Genomic DNA, 13504 nt, shown 5'->3' with positions numbered 1-13504 from the left:
AACCCGAGGTAATATTTCTGGGTTAGCGGAGTCTGTAACCTGAAGCGTATGTAACCTGAAGTGTATGTAACCCGAGGTACCACTGTACTAGCCTATCATGAGTGACCCAGCAGTAAATCACACTGTGCAAGTCGGAGTTAATGCTTTATTAGGAAAAAGAGGATCTGCACCGGAGTGTCAGGCCTGAGCACATCAACTCGTCTCCGGTAGATCTCTCCCCCGCCCCCACACACAATGAAGAAATTCCTGAGACTGAATATCCCTGCCTTCCCACAGTTCCCTAAGCCCCCCCCCTCTCCAGGGTTTCCCCCCAAGCAATCTGAGACGTACCTGTGTGTCACTAACTTCTCCACCCTCTTCATGCGTCTCCTGGGTCTGGGAGACCAGGAGGGAGGGGAGCGTGTTGCAGCAGGAGGGGGAGGCACCCATAACTCTTGAATGAATGAATGAACTTTATTATGGTGTCAGACCAGGATTTAAAAAAGCATATAGATAAAATAGCAGTTAGGATTTTTTGACCGATAATTGTTAGGGCAAATGAGGACAAGGAAACAGGCATAAAACATCTGAATAAAATACAAGATTAAACACAGATAATGGATGGATAAAAAACTAATAATTAAGAAGAAGAAGAGTTTGGATTTGGTATCCCGCCTTTCACTCCCTTTAAGGAGTCTCAAAGCGGCTAACATTCTCCTTTCCCTTCCTCCCCCACAACAAACACTCTGTGAGGTGAGTGGGGCTGAGAGACTTCAAGGAAGTGTGACTGGCCCAAGGTCACCCAGCAGCTGCATGTGGAGGAGCACAGATAAGAGCTAAAAACCAACAAAGACTCGCAGATAAAACAACTATAAGAGGCTGCAGAGTAGAAGCCTCTAAAATAGAGGACACTCGCAACGTTAAAAACTGCTGTGCAAATATGGTTAGAAGAATTAAAACAATATACAACACTAAATTTAGAAACAATGTACAACAATAAACTGTCCCAGGGAGTTGACTCAGAATCACCCATGGAACTGTGTTTGGGGCTTTTCATGCCGGACTATTTTGAGTTGGGCGATGGTCTGTGCCTACAGATCTGTAGACAGAATCTGGCGACCATCCAGGTCATCTTCTGATCTTTGCCCAACAGCAAAAGGTCAGATTTTTGCTTTTGCGGGAGGTTGGCGAGCCTCACCAGTAGGGGATCATGATCTTACTACGTGCCTCTTTATAAAAGGGACATCTGGGCTTCCTATCTCTCCCAATGGACAGGTGCAAAGTCTCTGAGCATAGGGGACTTTTTTAAAGGCTCCATCCAGGACCGGCGAGGGAAGAGCCGAGCTTCTGGCGAGTGTAAAGGCCCTTCTTGCATCCCTGTTGTTGTTTAGTCGTTTAGTCATGTCCGACTCTTCGTGACCCCCTGGACCAGAGCACGCCAGGCACTCCTGTCTTCCACTGTCTCCCGCAGTTTGGTCAAACTCATGTTTGTAGCTTTGAGAACACTGTCCAACCATCTCGCCCACTGTTGTCCCCTTCTTCTTGTGCCCTCCATCTTTCCCAACATCAGGGTCTTTTCCAGGGAGTCTTCTCTTCTCGTGAGGTGGCCAAAGTATTGGAGCCTCAGCTTCAGGATCTGTCCTTCCACTGAGCACTCAGGGCTGATTTCCTTAAGAATGGATGCGTTTGATCTTCTTGCAGTCCATGGGACTCTCAAGAGTCTCCTCCAGCACCATAATTCAAAATATTGCATCCCTAGATACGAGAAAGAAGAGATATGCTGCCGGTGCAGCTATATCTCTCTCGATTTCTCCAATTCTATAGTTGGGGCACCTTACACAGTCCTGCTGTCTCTCGGTGTCTAATATTCTTTGCCTGACCGTAGCTTTTGCCTGGTCCAAGCCCAGACTTAGAAGGGCTTGAGGGGCAAAACCCAATTTCCGGAGGGTGTCCAGGACTGCAGTCTGCCAGCCCGACTGGAATTGGTCACAGAGGATCAATGGAGCCATCCCTCGGGGGAGCAGGTTCGATGTCAGCCATTTGCAGATTGATGTTAGGCCGATGCTAGCCTCCACTCTCATCATCCCCGTTTCCAATCTAACCCATGCGTTTGAGACACATCTCGGGACTTGGAGGAGAGCTCTAAGAAGTCTGGATTGAACTCTCTCAAGTGGGGAGAAAGCAGAGGGAGGCGGGCCCAAAAAGGAACCATAGAGGAGTTGTGCCAAAGTTTTGGCCTTGTATAATTTTAGAGCTGCGGGGACAAAGAAGCCCCCTTGTGCTCTGAAGAATTTAAGGATACAATTTGCGTTTTTTTCCGCTGAACTCCCGATGGAGTTTATGTGTAGTTTGTTGGTTCCTGAGGCCTGTATCACCATTCCTAGATACTTGTAGTTTGTGAATTGTTCTAATTTATGGCCTTGGAGTTCCCAGCTTCTAAACTTTGGTTTTTCCCCAAAAGCGAGTATCTTGGTCTTTTGATAGTTGATTTTGAGACGTTCAGATTCGCAGTATGTTGTGAGCTTTCTTTTGAGTCCAATGGGGGTTCTAGATAGAATTACCGCATCATCCATTGTCTCTCAAGACAGACGGGTGCCAACAACCAGCACACCCCTAATTTTGACATAGTCACACTTATTTGGTGAACAAATAAGCTCCCCCCCCCCCGAAAGACATGTCACACGCAGGGTCCCGCAGGCCATAAATCCACCACTGGCCAGAATAGCTGTTTTCTACCTTTTCCCCCCTCCTACCAAATTTAGCTGTTTTCAGATTCCCAGATTACGAGTTCCCCAGATTATGAGTCTACCGCTCTTAACCACTACACCACACTGGCTCTCTTGCAGTTTTAGAGTACGACCCTCACCGTGCAGACTGCAGCCTCGCTGCACTCTCCTGACCCTGCGGATTGCAGCCTGACAGCCCAATCCCAGCCCCTCTCCAAAAGGGGTTGCAGCTGCCTTGATCTGAGAGCAGCTCTTTTCTTCCAGGCAAACGGGGCGAAGGCTGCAGCCTTGCAGAGCGAGCAAGCAAGCAAGCAGCTGTCGAGCTTTCTTGTCTTTGCACGGAAGGGTTAAGCAGACCGAGGCTGCCTTTCCCAGAGTGGACGGGGAAAGCCATCGGGAGCCTTGGGGGAGGCCATCATTTCCTCTTCCTCGCCTTTTGTGGCGGAGCAGCTGCAGCAGCCGCAGCAGGAGGAGGCGACGCGTCCGGGCAGCTTGGCCTCCCGCGCGCCCTTTTGCAACCAGGCGCCCCTGCGCTCGCGGGAGCAGGTAAAGCAGCTCCTTCCATTGCACCTTGCAGAAAAAGAAAAGGGGAAAAAGAGCAGGCTGGGTGCAGCCCCCAGTGCGCATGAGTGGCTGGGCTGGCGGGGACAGGAGAAGGGCAAAGGCTCGGTGGGGAGCGGCTGTGGCTGAGCACCTAGCTTTGGAGAGTTGCAAGGGACCCCCAGGGATCATCCAGCCCAACCCCCTTGCAATGCAGGAATCTCAGCTCAAGCATCCATGGCAGGTGGCCAGCCAACCTCTGCTTGAAAACCTCCAAGGAAGGAGAGAGTTGTAGAGTTGCAAGGGACCCCCAGGGTCATCTAGTCCAACCCACTGCGACGCTGGAAAGCCTTGCCCAACTGTATAAGTGCTTATTCTTCCTGGGTATTTTGTGTGTGAGAGAGAAGCTAGCCTTTCATTGTTTTCCTTTGCACCTCCCCGCCCCCCTGGAAAACTTACTGTGGGTGCCCATCGCCGCCCCCCAGCCCAGCCCAGCAACCTGATCTTTGGGTGAAATGTAGCTCAGTTAGCAAAAGCACAAGACTCTTAGTCTCAGGGTTGGGGGTTCGAGCCCCACTATTCTCAGGTATCTTTTTTTGTCAAGTAAAATGTTGCGCTAGGTAAAATGAAAACATAGATTGAGAGAAGAATAAAAGGAAATGGGGGAGAAAGAGAGGGGGGGAATAGATAAAAGAGGGGGGCTGTTAAAAGAAAGAGGGGGAGTTAAGAAACTTAAGAACTTCCAATTCTTTGTCTGTCAGCTATATAGAAACATTATTCGATTTGTCCACTCCAAAATAACATCCAGCACAGCTACAGTGGTACCTCGGGTTACGTATGCTTCAGGTTACAGACTCCACTAACCCAGAAATATTACCTCGGGTTAAGAACTTTGCTTCAGGATGAGAACAGAAATTGTGCAGCGGCGGCGCAGCAGCAGGAGGTGGCCCAATTAGCTAAAGTGGTGCTTCAGGTTAAGAAGAGTTTCAGGTTAAGAACAGACCTCCAGAATGAATTAAGTACTTGACCCGAGGTACCACTGGACTTTCTATAAATCAGTATACCTGAAGGAGCGTCTTCACCCCCATCGTTCTGCCCAGACACTGAGGTCCAGCGCCGAGGGCCTTCTGGCGGTTCCCTCGCTGCGAGAAGCCAAGTTACAGGGAACCAGGCAGAGGGCCTTCTCGGTAGTGGCACCCACCCTGTGGAACGCCCTCCCACCAGATATCAAAGAGAAAAACAACTACCAGACTTTTAGAAGACATCTAAAGGCAGCCCTAGTTAGGGAAACTTTTAATGTTTAATAGATTATTGTATTTTAATATTCTGTTGGAAGCTGCCCAGAGTGGCTGGGGAAACCCAGCCAGATGGGCGGGGTATAAATAAATTATTATTATTATTATTATCATCATTATACCTTCATACTTCGAACCCAAATGTCATTATTTCATTATCTTTTTCACCCAAAAAGTCTTACGAGAGGTTTCCAATCTTTAGTAAATGTTAATCACAACTTTTCTCTGATCAAACGTGTCAATTTCGCCACCTCGAATAATTTTAGTAACCGTTCCTCCATTGTTGGTACTGGCGAGTCTTTCAGTCTTTGTGCATGTAAAAGTCTCGCCGCCATAAGTATAACTTGGCTACTGTAATCATGTATCTTTCCAGTTCTTCACTTTCTCATCTCTCTGCATCTTTTTCCCCCTTTTCCTCACCTCCCAGGAAAAGCCCCCTCAACTCCAGCGGTGAAACAGCCGTGTTGCCTAAACATGCCCTAAGCCTCTTGTTGGAGGAGCCAGAGAATGGGTGGATAATTCAAGCTGTGTCCGTCTGTCCTGCATACTTTCGTGTATTTGCATTCTGGCGTCCCTGATCAAAACCAAGACCGCGAGAGTGTGACCCGGGCGGCCGCTGTTCCAGAATTCATCATGAGACACAAAATGGTCCCGGAGAAAGGACAAACTCAGAACACAGACTTCCGGGACCGGGTCCCCATGGAGCAGTCAGTGTCCGGAAGCGGGAACCAGCCGGAGGAAAAGCTGCGCCAAACTGGCCCCGAGCCTGGCGAGGCGTTGGAGGGAGTCACTCGAGCGTCTCCTGAACTCGAGGCCGGGAATGACCGAGGCCCCACGAAGAAGGAGATCCCAGAGAAGATGACGAACGAGCCGGGAGAGAGGCGGTTGAAATACCTGGACCCTCGGGCCGCCTCCAAGTCCCGCAACGTGGGGTGGGCGGACCCCGAGCGACTGGAATCTGAGCCATGGGAGAACTCCAAGTCTTGCTTGGCCTCCTTGGAAGGAGCGGCTGAGGCCTACCGGAAGTTCAGAGGCCTGCCGGATCTCAGGAGGGAAAGCCAGGGGGATTGCAGGACCCCCAAGATGGAGGATGAGAGGAAGGCGAGGGAGGATCTCCTCAGAGAAGATTTGGCCGCTATGGACGTGCAGAGGACTCTGTTCCGGGAGTTCCGCTACCAGGAGGCCGAAGGTCCCCGCGAGGCCTGTAGTCGCCTCTGGTACCTGTGCCACCGGTGGCTGAAGCCGGAGAGGCACTCCAAGGAGCAGATCCTGGAGCTGGTGATCCTGGAGCAGTTCCTAGCCATCCTTCCCTCAGAGCTGCAGAGCTGGGTCAAGGCCAGTTGCCCCCAGACATGTGACCAGGCGGTGGCCCTGGCAGAGGACTTTGTGCCCAGGCGGCAAGAAAATAGGCGTCTGGAGCGGGAGGTGAGAGCGCTTTCTTGAAGCGGTCCCAGGGGGCCGCTTCCATTTCGTTTTTCGTGTGGAACGGAAGTCAAGTGGCCAATCTGCATAACAGCCAGTCGTTGTGCACATTCTCCAGACCTCTTGGAGAATGTGCACAAAACCCAAAGAGGACATTGGGCACGTCTCTCAGCCAGCATACATCATCTCCAACAAGCCTTGGCGAACGTGCATACGTCAGCTTGATGTTGTACATTCTCCGGTCATTGTGCACAATCTCCAACACGGCTTGAGAATGTGCATTAATTCACAACTGCGTTTTGTACATTCTCTGGCTGATCTGTCTTGATCCTGCTTGGCAGGGGGTTAGACTTGATGGCCCTTGTGGTCTCTTCCAACTCTATGATTCTATGATTCTATGATTCTATGATTCTATGATATCAGGCAGGTTCCCTTCCTTGCACTCTTTTCAACACCTGCTCAGCACATTTTTGTTTAGCCAGACCTGCCCAAATTTATAGAATGGTTGATGAGAGTTTTGATCTGTTATTTTGACTTTCCGAAAGCCTTAAATTATTGCTATTATTCCTTATTCCTCTTTTTCAGTGTATTTCATTGACTTTTTAAAATAACATGAAATAACAACACCCCCCCCCCCAGCCAACATTGCCCCCTTCGTATTCCCCACCCACCAAATACAGATCCCTTATGGAATAAAATTGTCCCCAAGTGTCAAGTGCGAGTCTGGATGGTGCCACTGGGAGTGATAGACCATTGCATATTTAATATGGGTGCCATGTCACTCTGAAGCTATCCTCTTCTCCTTTTCCGGCTCATCCCTTGACTTCCGTAGTTAAATTTTCAGAGAGCGCTAATGTCCATCCTTTTTTGTTTCTACTATGGTCATTCTAGATGCAGGGACTTCCAGTTTTGAGCAGTAAGTTGTCTAGCAGCTAAAAAAAGGAAGGTGATTAGCTCTTTCCATCCCAAATTAACGTTACCTTCATCAGAAATGGTTAGCAAAACCAAGGCTGGGGTGTGGCTAATTCTTCTTATGGACAGTTTTATTCTTTTTATCTTTCCCATAAACTGCTTTGAGGTTTGTTTTTACTGTCAAGCAACGTATAAATTTTGTGAACTAAACATAAGCCCCTCATATATATATCGTGGGTAGGCAAACTAAGGCCCGGGGGCCGGATCCGGCCCAATCGCCTTCTAAATCCGGTCTGCGGATGGTCCGGGAATCAGCGTGTTTTTACATGAGTAGAATGTGTGCTTTTATTTCAAATGCATCTCTGGGTTATTTGTGGGCATAGGAATTCATTCACATTTTTTTTCAAAATATAGTCCGGCCCCCCACAAGGTCTGAGGGACAGTGGACCGGCCCCCTGCTGAAAAAGTTTGCTGACCCTGGATATAGATGGAGCTGGTAGACAGAGATATTCATACATGCATACATTTTCCTATTTTGATTCCACCCCCCACCCCCCGCTGTGTTTCAGAGGCCGGCGTTAATCCAGGAGGTAGCTTTGAACTTCCACACGGCTGAGCCGCCCCCAGCTATCCCCAGGGAGAAAGCACTTCGCTCCGAGGTCAAGCAAGAAGGAAACGGTGACACTGATTCGGAGGGTAAGGGCTCTGTGTGGTTTCCTCTTGAGTGCAGGAAGCTCTTGCAACTAATAATAATAATAATAATAATAATAATAATAATAATAATTTATTTGTACCCCGCCCATCTGGCTGGGTTTCCCCAGCCACTCTGGGCGGCTTCCACAAAGACCAAAATTACACTAAGATGTCATACATTAAAAACTTCCCTGAACAGGGCTGCCTTCAGATGTCTTCTGAATGTCAGGAAGCCACGCCTCAGTTGTTGAATGTTTCGGAAGCTGAACAGGCTTCTGGAACGGATTACCTTTGACAACCGAGGTTTGACTGTACGTGGTTTAGGATAATTTGTCTCCCAGGGTAGTACCATATTGGCCCGGATATAAGCCGCTTAAATTCCCTACCTTACAGAATTTGCCTTTTTTGGGATATTGCTGCTGAAACAGACACACGGCAAAATGGAATGGGTGTGAATGCCAGCAGAATTTTAAGGGAGTAGCTTATATTCAGGAATTGCCTTTTTCCCCTCTCCCCCCCCCCCCTTTGAATTTTAAAGGTGTGGCTTATATTCAGGTACGGCTTATATTCTGGCCAATATGGTAGTTACACATCCTAGTATTTTTCTCCCAAAATTTGTAAGCGTTGCACATTGCGTAAACATACGTTTCATATGATGAGATGGACCATTGGCCCGGTCAGGGCCCCTAGACGTCCTTGCGTAGCTTCTCAGCTTCTCCCGTCTGTCCCTGCAGGTGACGACGGGTGGGTGATCGAGACAGCGCAAGACAATTCCCCTCTGCAGGATCCCGAGCCGGCAAAGATCTGCGGGTCCTCGTGGGACAGGATCCCTTGGTCCCAAGAGGATGGCGAAGCTTCCGTGAGTCACGGCAACGACGGCCCGCAAAGGAGCAAGGAGAAACGCCAAGAGCAGAGGGCTTCCGAGAGCGCCCCTTGCGTCGGGGACGGAGGAGGCCAGAGCCAAGCAGTCGTCGTCAAGAGGCGGCGGCGCAGTCGAGGGAAGAAGACGTGCGGCGTGTGCGGGAAGACCTTCAGCCGGAGCACCGTGCTGGCGGCGCACCAGCGGACGCACACGGGCGAGAAGCCGTTCATGTGCCAGAGCTGCGGGAAGTGCTTCAGCTTCAAGTCGACGCTGGTGGCGCACGAGAGGACGCACACGGGCGAGAGGCCCTACACCTGCGACCAGTGCGGGAAGAGCTTCACCGTCAGCTCGGTGCTGACGCGCCACTACCGCGTCCACATCGAGAAGGAGCTGTTCGGCTGCTCCGAGTGCGGCAAGAGCTTCGCCCAGAAGTCGCAGCTCCACAACCACCAGAAGGTGCACGTCCGGGAGAAGCCGTTCAAGTGCGCTCAGTGCGGCGAGGGCTTCAGCCGCGGCTCCAGCCTCAAGAAGCACGAGGGCTCACACACGGGGGAGAAGCCCTTCAAGTGCCCCGACTGCGACAAGTCCTTCAACACGTCCTCGCAGCTGGTCAAGCACCACCGCGTCCACACCGGGGAGAGGCCCTACACGTGCGCCGAGTGCGGGAAGAGCTTCAGCCAATGGCAGATCCTCATGGTCCACCAGAGGACCCACACGGGCGAGAAGCCCTTCAAGTGCGCCACGTGCGGCAAGTGCTTTTCCGACCGCGCCGTCCACATCCGGCACCAGAAGGTCCACACGGGCGAGAGGCCCCACCAGTGCGCCACCTGCGGCAAACGGTTCACCCACCGCACCGTCCTGGTCAAGCACCAGAAGATCCACATGCGGGAAGCCTTGAACATGCTGCGGCTGCAGGAGGAGGAGGAGCAGAAGCAGCGGTCGGAGCCGCCGCCGCCGCCCGAGGGAGCCTTGTAAAAGCTCAGGAGCATTGCCAAATGCCTTGGGAGAGACGCCATGCAGACGACCATGTACTCCAGGGGGGCTGGGAGCTGTGGGGTCCTCTCAGGTGTTGCCAGGCTCGCATCAGCCCTGGGCAACACAGCCAAGGACCTGGGTAATGGTTCCCCATCCCTGTGCTATGAGTAACCCGGATGGTGCCTTCCAGATTTTGTTGGACTCCATCTCCCATCAGTGCTGATCAGAGAAGGCAGGAGATGTAGTCAAGTCACATCTTAGAGGGCCATATTTTCCCCCCTTTTTTCTTTTTTGATGGGCATTGCCATTCATTTATTTATTTTTTATGCATTTTCCAATATCCAATTTATACATCGCATTTTTTCCATCATACAGTATTTACAGACTTCCCAACCCAGCGCTCTGAGGCATTCTAGATATACAGCGGTACCTTGGTTGTCGAACTTAATCTGTTCCGGGAGTCCGTTTGATTCCCGAAACGGTTCGGAAACCAAGGTTGGCTGCAGGAGCTTCCTGGTACTCAATCAGAAGCCGCGTCAGACGTTCAGCTTCCAAAAACGTTCGCAAACAGGAACATTCACTTCCGGGTTTGCGGTGTTTGGGAGCCACAACATTCAAATCGCAAGGCGTTCACAAACCAAGGTACAACTGTACCTTGTTTCGCTCCATATCAGGTACTTCACCCACCCAAATTTCCCCCCTTTTCGTTATAGTTGCTCATAAAGTTACCCCAGCTTGAAAGTTTCCCACTCGTCCCTTATCCGATGGTCATCCTGGTTCCTTATTTCGGCCGTCATATTAGCCAGTCCTGCAAATTCCATCCGCTTCTGCAGCCGTTGTTCTTGGGATTCCTCTCTCCAGTTTTTAGCGTAGACTGTTCTAGCTGGTTTCCTCTGGCTGTAGTCAAAGTGGTTCCTTCCAAATGTTGCTGTCCTCCATCGCCCATCCTTCTCAGCCTGCACAGTCAGGGATGATGGGAGATGCAGCCAGAGAGCCACAGCTTCCCCCCATTCCTGATATAAACAAGCAAACCACGGTTTCCCCAAGCAGAGATCTTTTGCTTTTGTTCCAGAACAGAAGTGGATGCTTCTCATCTCCAGAACTTAAAAGGGGATGCTTGCGAGCCTAAAGCTCACGGAGACTCGCCTCCCCGCCCCCCAATAGGTCGGGTAACCATGCATTTCCCATTAAATCTGACGGCCCACAACTCCCCCCATTTCTGGTTCAAACCACGGTTCCTCCACACCTGCAGTTTAGAATGCTGCAGCTTTGCCATTCCAGATTAACCCCACGGTAGTCTGTAGCTGCATGCACACATATCGTCTTCCGCAACCTGGCGTCTTCCAGATGTTTTGTCCTCCCAGTGCTCATCAGCATGGCTGGCACTCAGCGATGAGGGGAGTAAAGGCTAGTATGACCCCATGGCAAACCCCTCTATGAGGCTTTGGTGGCAGGTTTCCATGCCTTCGCCTCTGAGTAGGGGAAGAACACACATTCAGCCCACTCCCACCTGGCTGGACACCATGGACTGCCCCCCCCAAGGTACCCACACACCACTGTAAGCTTCTGTGGGGTAAAATTAAGAATGGGGAACACTTGGCTCTTAGGGTGCTATCGGTCTCCAGTGCCCGTTAATGCTGACCATTCGCAACTGTGGCCGCTCAGGCTGGTAGGACTTGAACTGCCATGTTGGCTGACCCTGCCAAAGTGAATTATTATTACAGTGGTACCTCGGTTTTCAAACTTAATCAATTCCGGAAGTCCGTTCGAGTTCCGAAACATTCCAAAACCGAAAGCGGAAGCCTCAAAAACAGAGGCGTTTATCTTCCAGGTTTTCGGCGTTCAAGTTCTGAAATGTTCAACTACGGAGGCGTTCTAAAACCGAGGTGCCACTGTATTATTATTATTATTATTATTATTATTATTATTACCATTATTATTATTTCTATTATGATGGTGATCTAATGTATTCTTATCCTGCTTTTCTCCCAAACTTAAGGTGGCTTGCAGCGTTTAAAACAGGCATAATTAACTTCAAATAAAAACAAGCAGGTTAAAAGCAGAACGTAAAATACATAAAATCATGTTTAAAACCAGTGCTAAAAGTACAGTTTGCCCTGACCGCCTGGGGTCAGCTTCATCTGTGTCTACAGTCTGAATAAGAAGGTCTAATCCTGCCTCCTTCTTGCAACCCCGGCCTCTTGCCCACTAGAGGTTTTGGACCGCAATGGCCTCGTTGGCTAGGAGTCGTAGTCCGGCAGCCCCTGGTGGGTGAGAGGCTGAGGGCAGCTGCTGTGAATCGGGGGTGGAATCCAGCACCCTCGTTCTGGCAGCACGAGGATTTACATTTGCACAATGGAACTTCCTGGATGCCAAGATCCAAGTTAGGGACAAGTACTCTTTGGTGAGAGAATCTTAAAAATATGCCCTTCCAACGGAGTTCCAAAACATCCCCTTTGTAAAGTTTCTTTCCAAAGTTTCCCTCTTTCCCCAGCATAGGAAAATGTACACACTGGGTAAGTTAAAAATTGGTTTAGTTACCAATTCTCCAAAGGTCAGATTCATGTAGTTGAGCTGGTGGCAGAGTCATTGGCATTTGTCTGGTATAGGAACTCGAGAGTGGCTTGTGAAAGCCATGCGGTTGAGCTGCAAGAACCAGCTGTAGCCTTTTCACATGCTGAGCTTCTCAGGTAGGTGAACAATAGTCTTGATTCCCTATATCCTCCCCAGGTCAGCTAAGCCTGGCAGGACAGCTTACTCTATGGTCTTAACCCCTTCATGCACTAATTAGACTTAGGCATGTTGATTATATGTGGCTGGTTATCCCACACTTTCTGTCCCACAAGCTTCCTAAATCTGCTTTTGAGGGTTGCCCAGGGGGAGGGAACTCCAGAACAGATTTAAGGGGTGCATGGGAAGAGGAGGAGGGCAGGAGTTTTGTTGCACCAGCAGAAATCCTTAGGCTAACGGAACCAATGACTTATTGCTACGTTGTACTACGGGAGGGTTGTTGCACTCTTCTCATCGTTCAAGAATTCCATTTTGCCAGTCGGAATGATTCCCCGCCTCTCCTCCTGCCACATGCTGCTCTGACACAAACACACCCCGTCAGTTTTGGGGTGTGTGGAGGGAAGGGAACTCCTGTTGCGCAAGCAGAAGTCCTTGCACCGAGCTTCCACTGTGGGGACTTGTGAGGTGATCCCCACTCCATACCTCCTCAAACTATCCTGAGCCATTCTGTAATAACACAGAAGCCCGAATGCCAAAAACTGGAAATAACAAAACCTCTCTGAACGTTGCATCAAGACTGACTTGCTGCGAATGGTGAACAGGCCAAAAGAGGCCCAACAAGCCGTCTCCAAAATGGCGGACCCCACACAGGAGTTCCTTGGGGAAAAAGATTAAATCCCACCAAAGGAATTTTCTGGATTTGAACTCCCAGCAGGCAGTTCCAAAATGGGATAATCTGGAGTCCATCATCTGAAGGGCCACCCAAAATGGTTTGTGTGCACCTCCTTGCTATAAAAGCTCTTGGCTTGGCAATCGAAAACTTCCGCATTTATGGGATGCCAGCGAACCCGCCTCTCTGAGAGTCCTCGTCTTTGAAGCTATGCATTCGGTTGAACGGATGACGCATATAGATAGACGGTTGAAGCAGCGAGGAGTCTGTTGGAGTTATCTGCATGTGCATTGACTAGTAGTGGGTAGATTATTTTTTTCTTGGGGTGGGATGGGGGAGGAAACAGTTCTTCATTGAATTGTTCTTTGGGGGTGCAGTTCTCTCAATTTCTGACTCCGGAGACTTGACGACATCCTGTCCTCGTTATAACAGTAAGAGAGGGTATTGTATATGATAGAAACTGATTAAAGAAAAACGTAAGAAGTGCCTAATAACTGGACCCGTCTCTGAGAGGTTTTCCTTTGTCTCCTCTTTGTTTAATGCTGGGACTGAGGTGCTGAACGCCCCTTCCAGTTCTGCTCTGGTGCCTGATTTCCACCTGCGGAAGCAGTCAAGTTCTCTGTTGGGTCCGGCGCTCTGGGTGGAGACCTATTGCGGTCTGGAGTGTCTGGAGGCAGTTGGAGGATGGATGGTGGCTAAC

The 13504-nt window shown here is 50.1% G+C and overlaps 1 protein-coding gene across 1 annotated transcript; it reads left to right on the top strand.

Moving 5' to 3' along the window:
• Positions 1-2749: 2749 nt before the first annotated feature.
• LOC308469508 (uncharacterized protein) lies at positions 2750-13303 on the top strand. Its single transcript, XM_080992072.1, has 4 exons — positions 2750-3251; positions 4968-5965; positions 7444-7570; positions 8302-13303. The coding sequence occupies exons 2-4, from the start codon at positions 5174-5176 to the stop codon at positions 9402-9404; spliced, it is 2022 nt and encodes a 673-aa protein (XP_080848198.1). The 5' UTR covers positions 2750-3251; positions 4968-5173; the 3' UTR covers positions 9405-13303.
• The last annotated feature ends 201 nt before the right edge of the window (positions 13304-13504 follow it).

Source organism: Podarcis pityusensis (assembly GCF_964106645.2).
Source record: "Podarcis pityusensis genome assembly, chromosome: 2".
NCBI classification, from domain to species: domain Eukaryota; kingdom Metazoa; phylum Chordata; class Lepidosauria; order Squamata; family Lacertidae; genus Podarcis; species Podarcis pityusensis.
The sequence above is the reverse complement of the archived record's forward strand: the minus strand, read 5'-3'. Positions and strand labels throughout refer to the sequence as shown.

Excerpts from the sequence above, each read along its gene's own strand:
- LOC308469508 (XM_080992072.1), top strand. The coding sequence starts at position 5,174 with ATGAGACACAAAATGGTCCCGGAGAAAGGACAAACTCAGAACACAGAC. Across the intron at positions 5,966-7,443 it reads ATAGGCGTCTGGAGCGGGAG|AGGCCGGCGTTAATCCAGGA; the intron begins GTGAGAGCGCTT and ends GCTGTGTTTCAG. Across the intron at positions 7,571-8,301 it reads CGGTGACACTGATTCGGAGG|GTGACGACGGGTGGGTGATC; the intron begins GTAAGGGCTCTG and ends CTGTCCCTGCAG.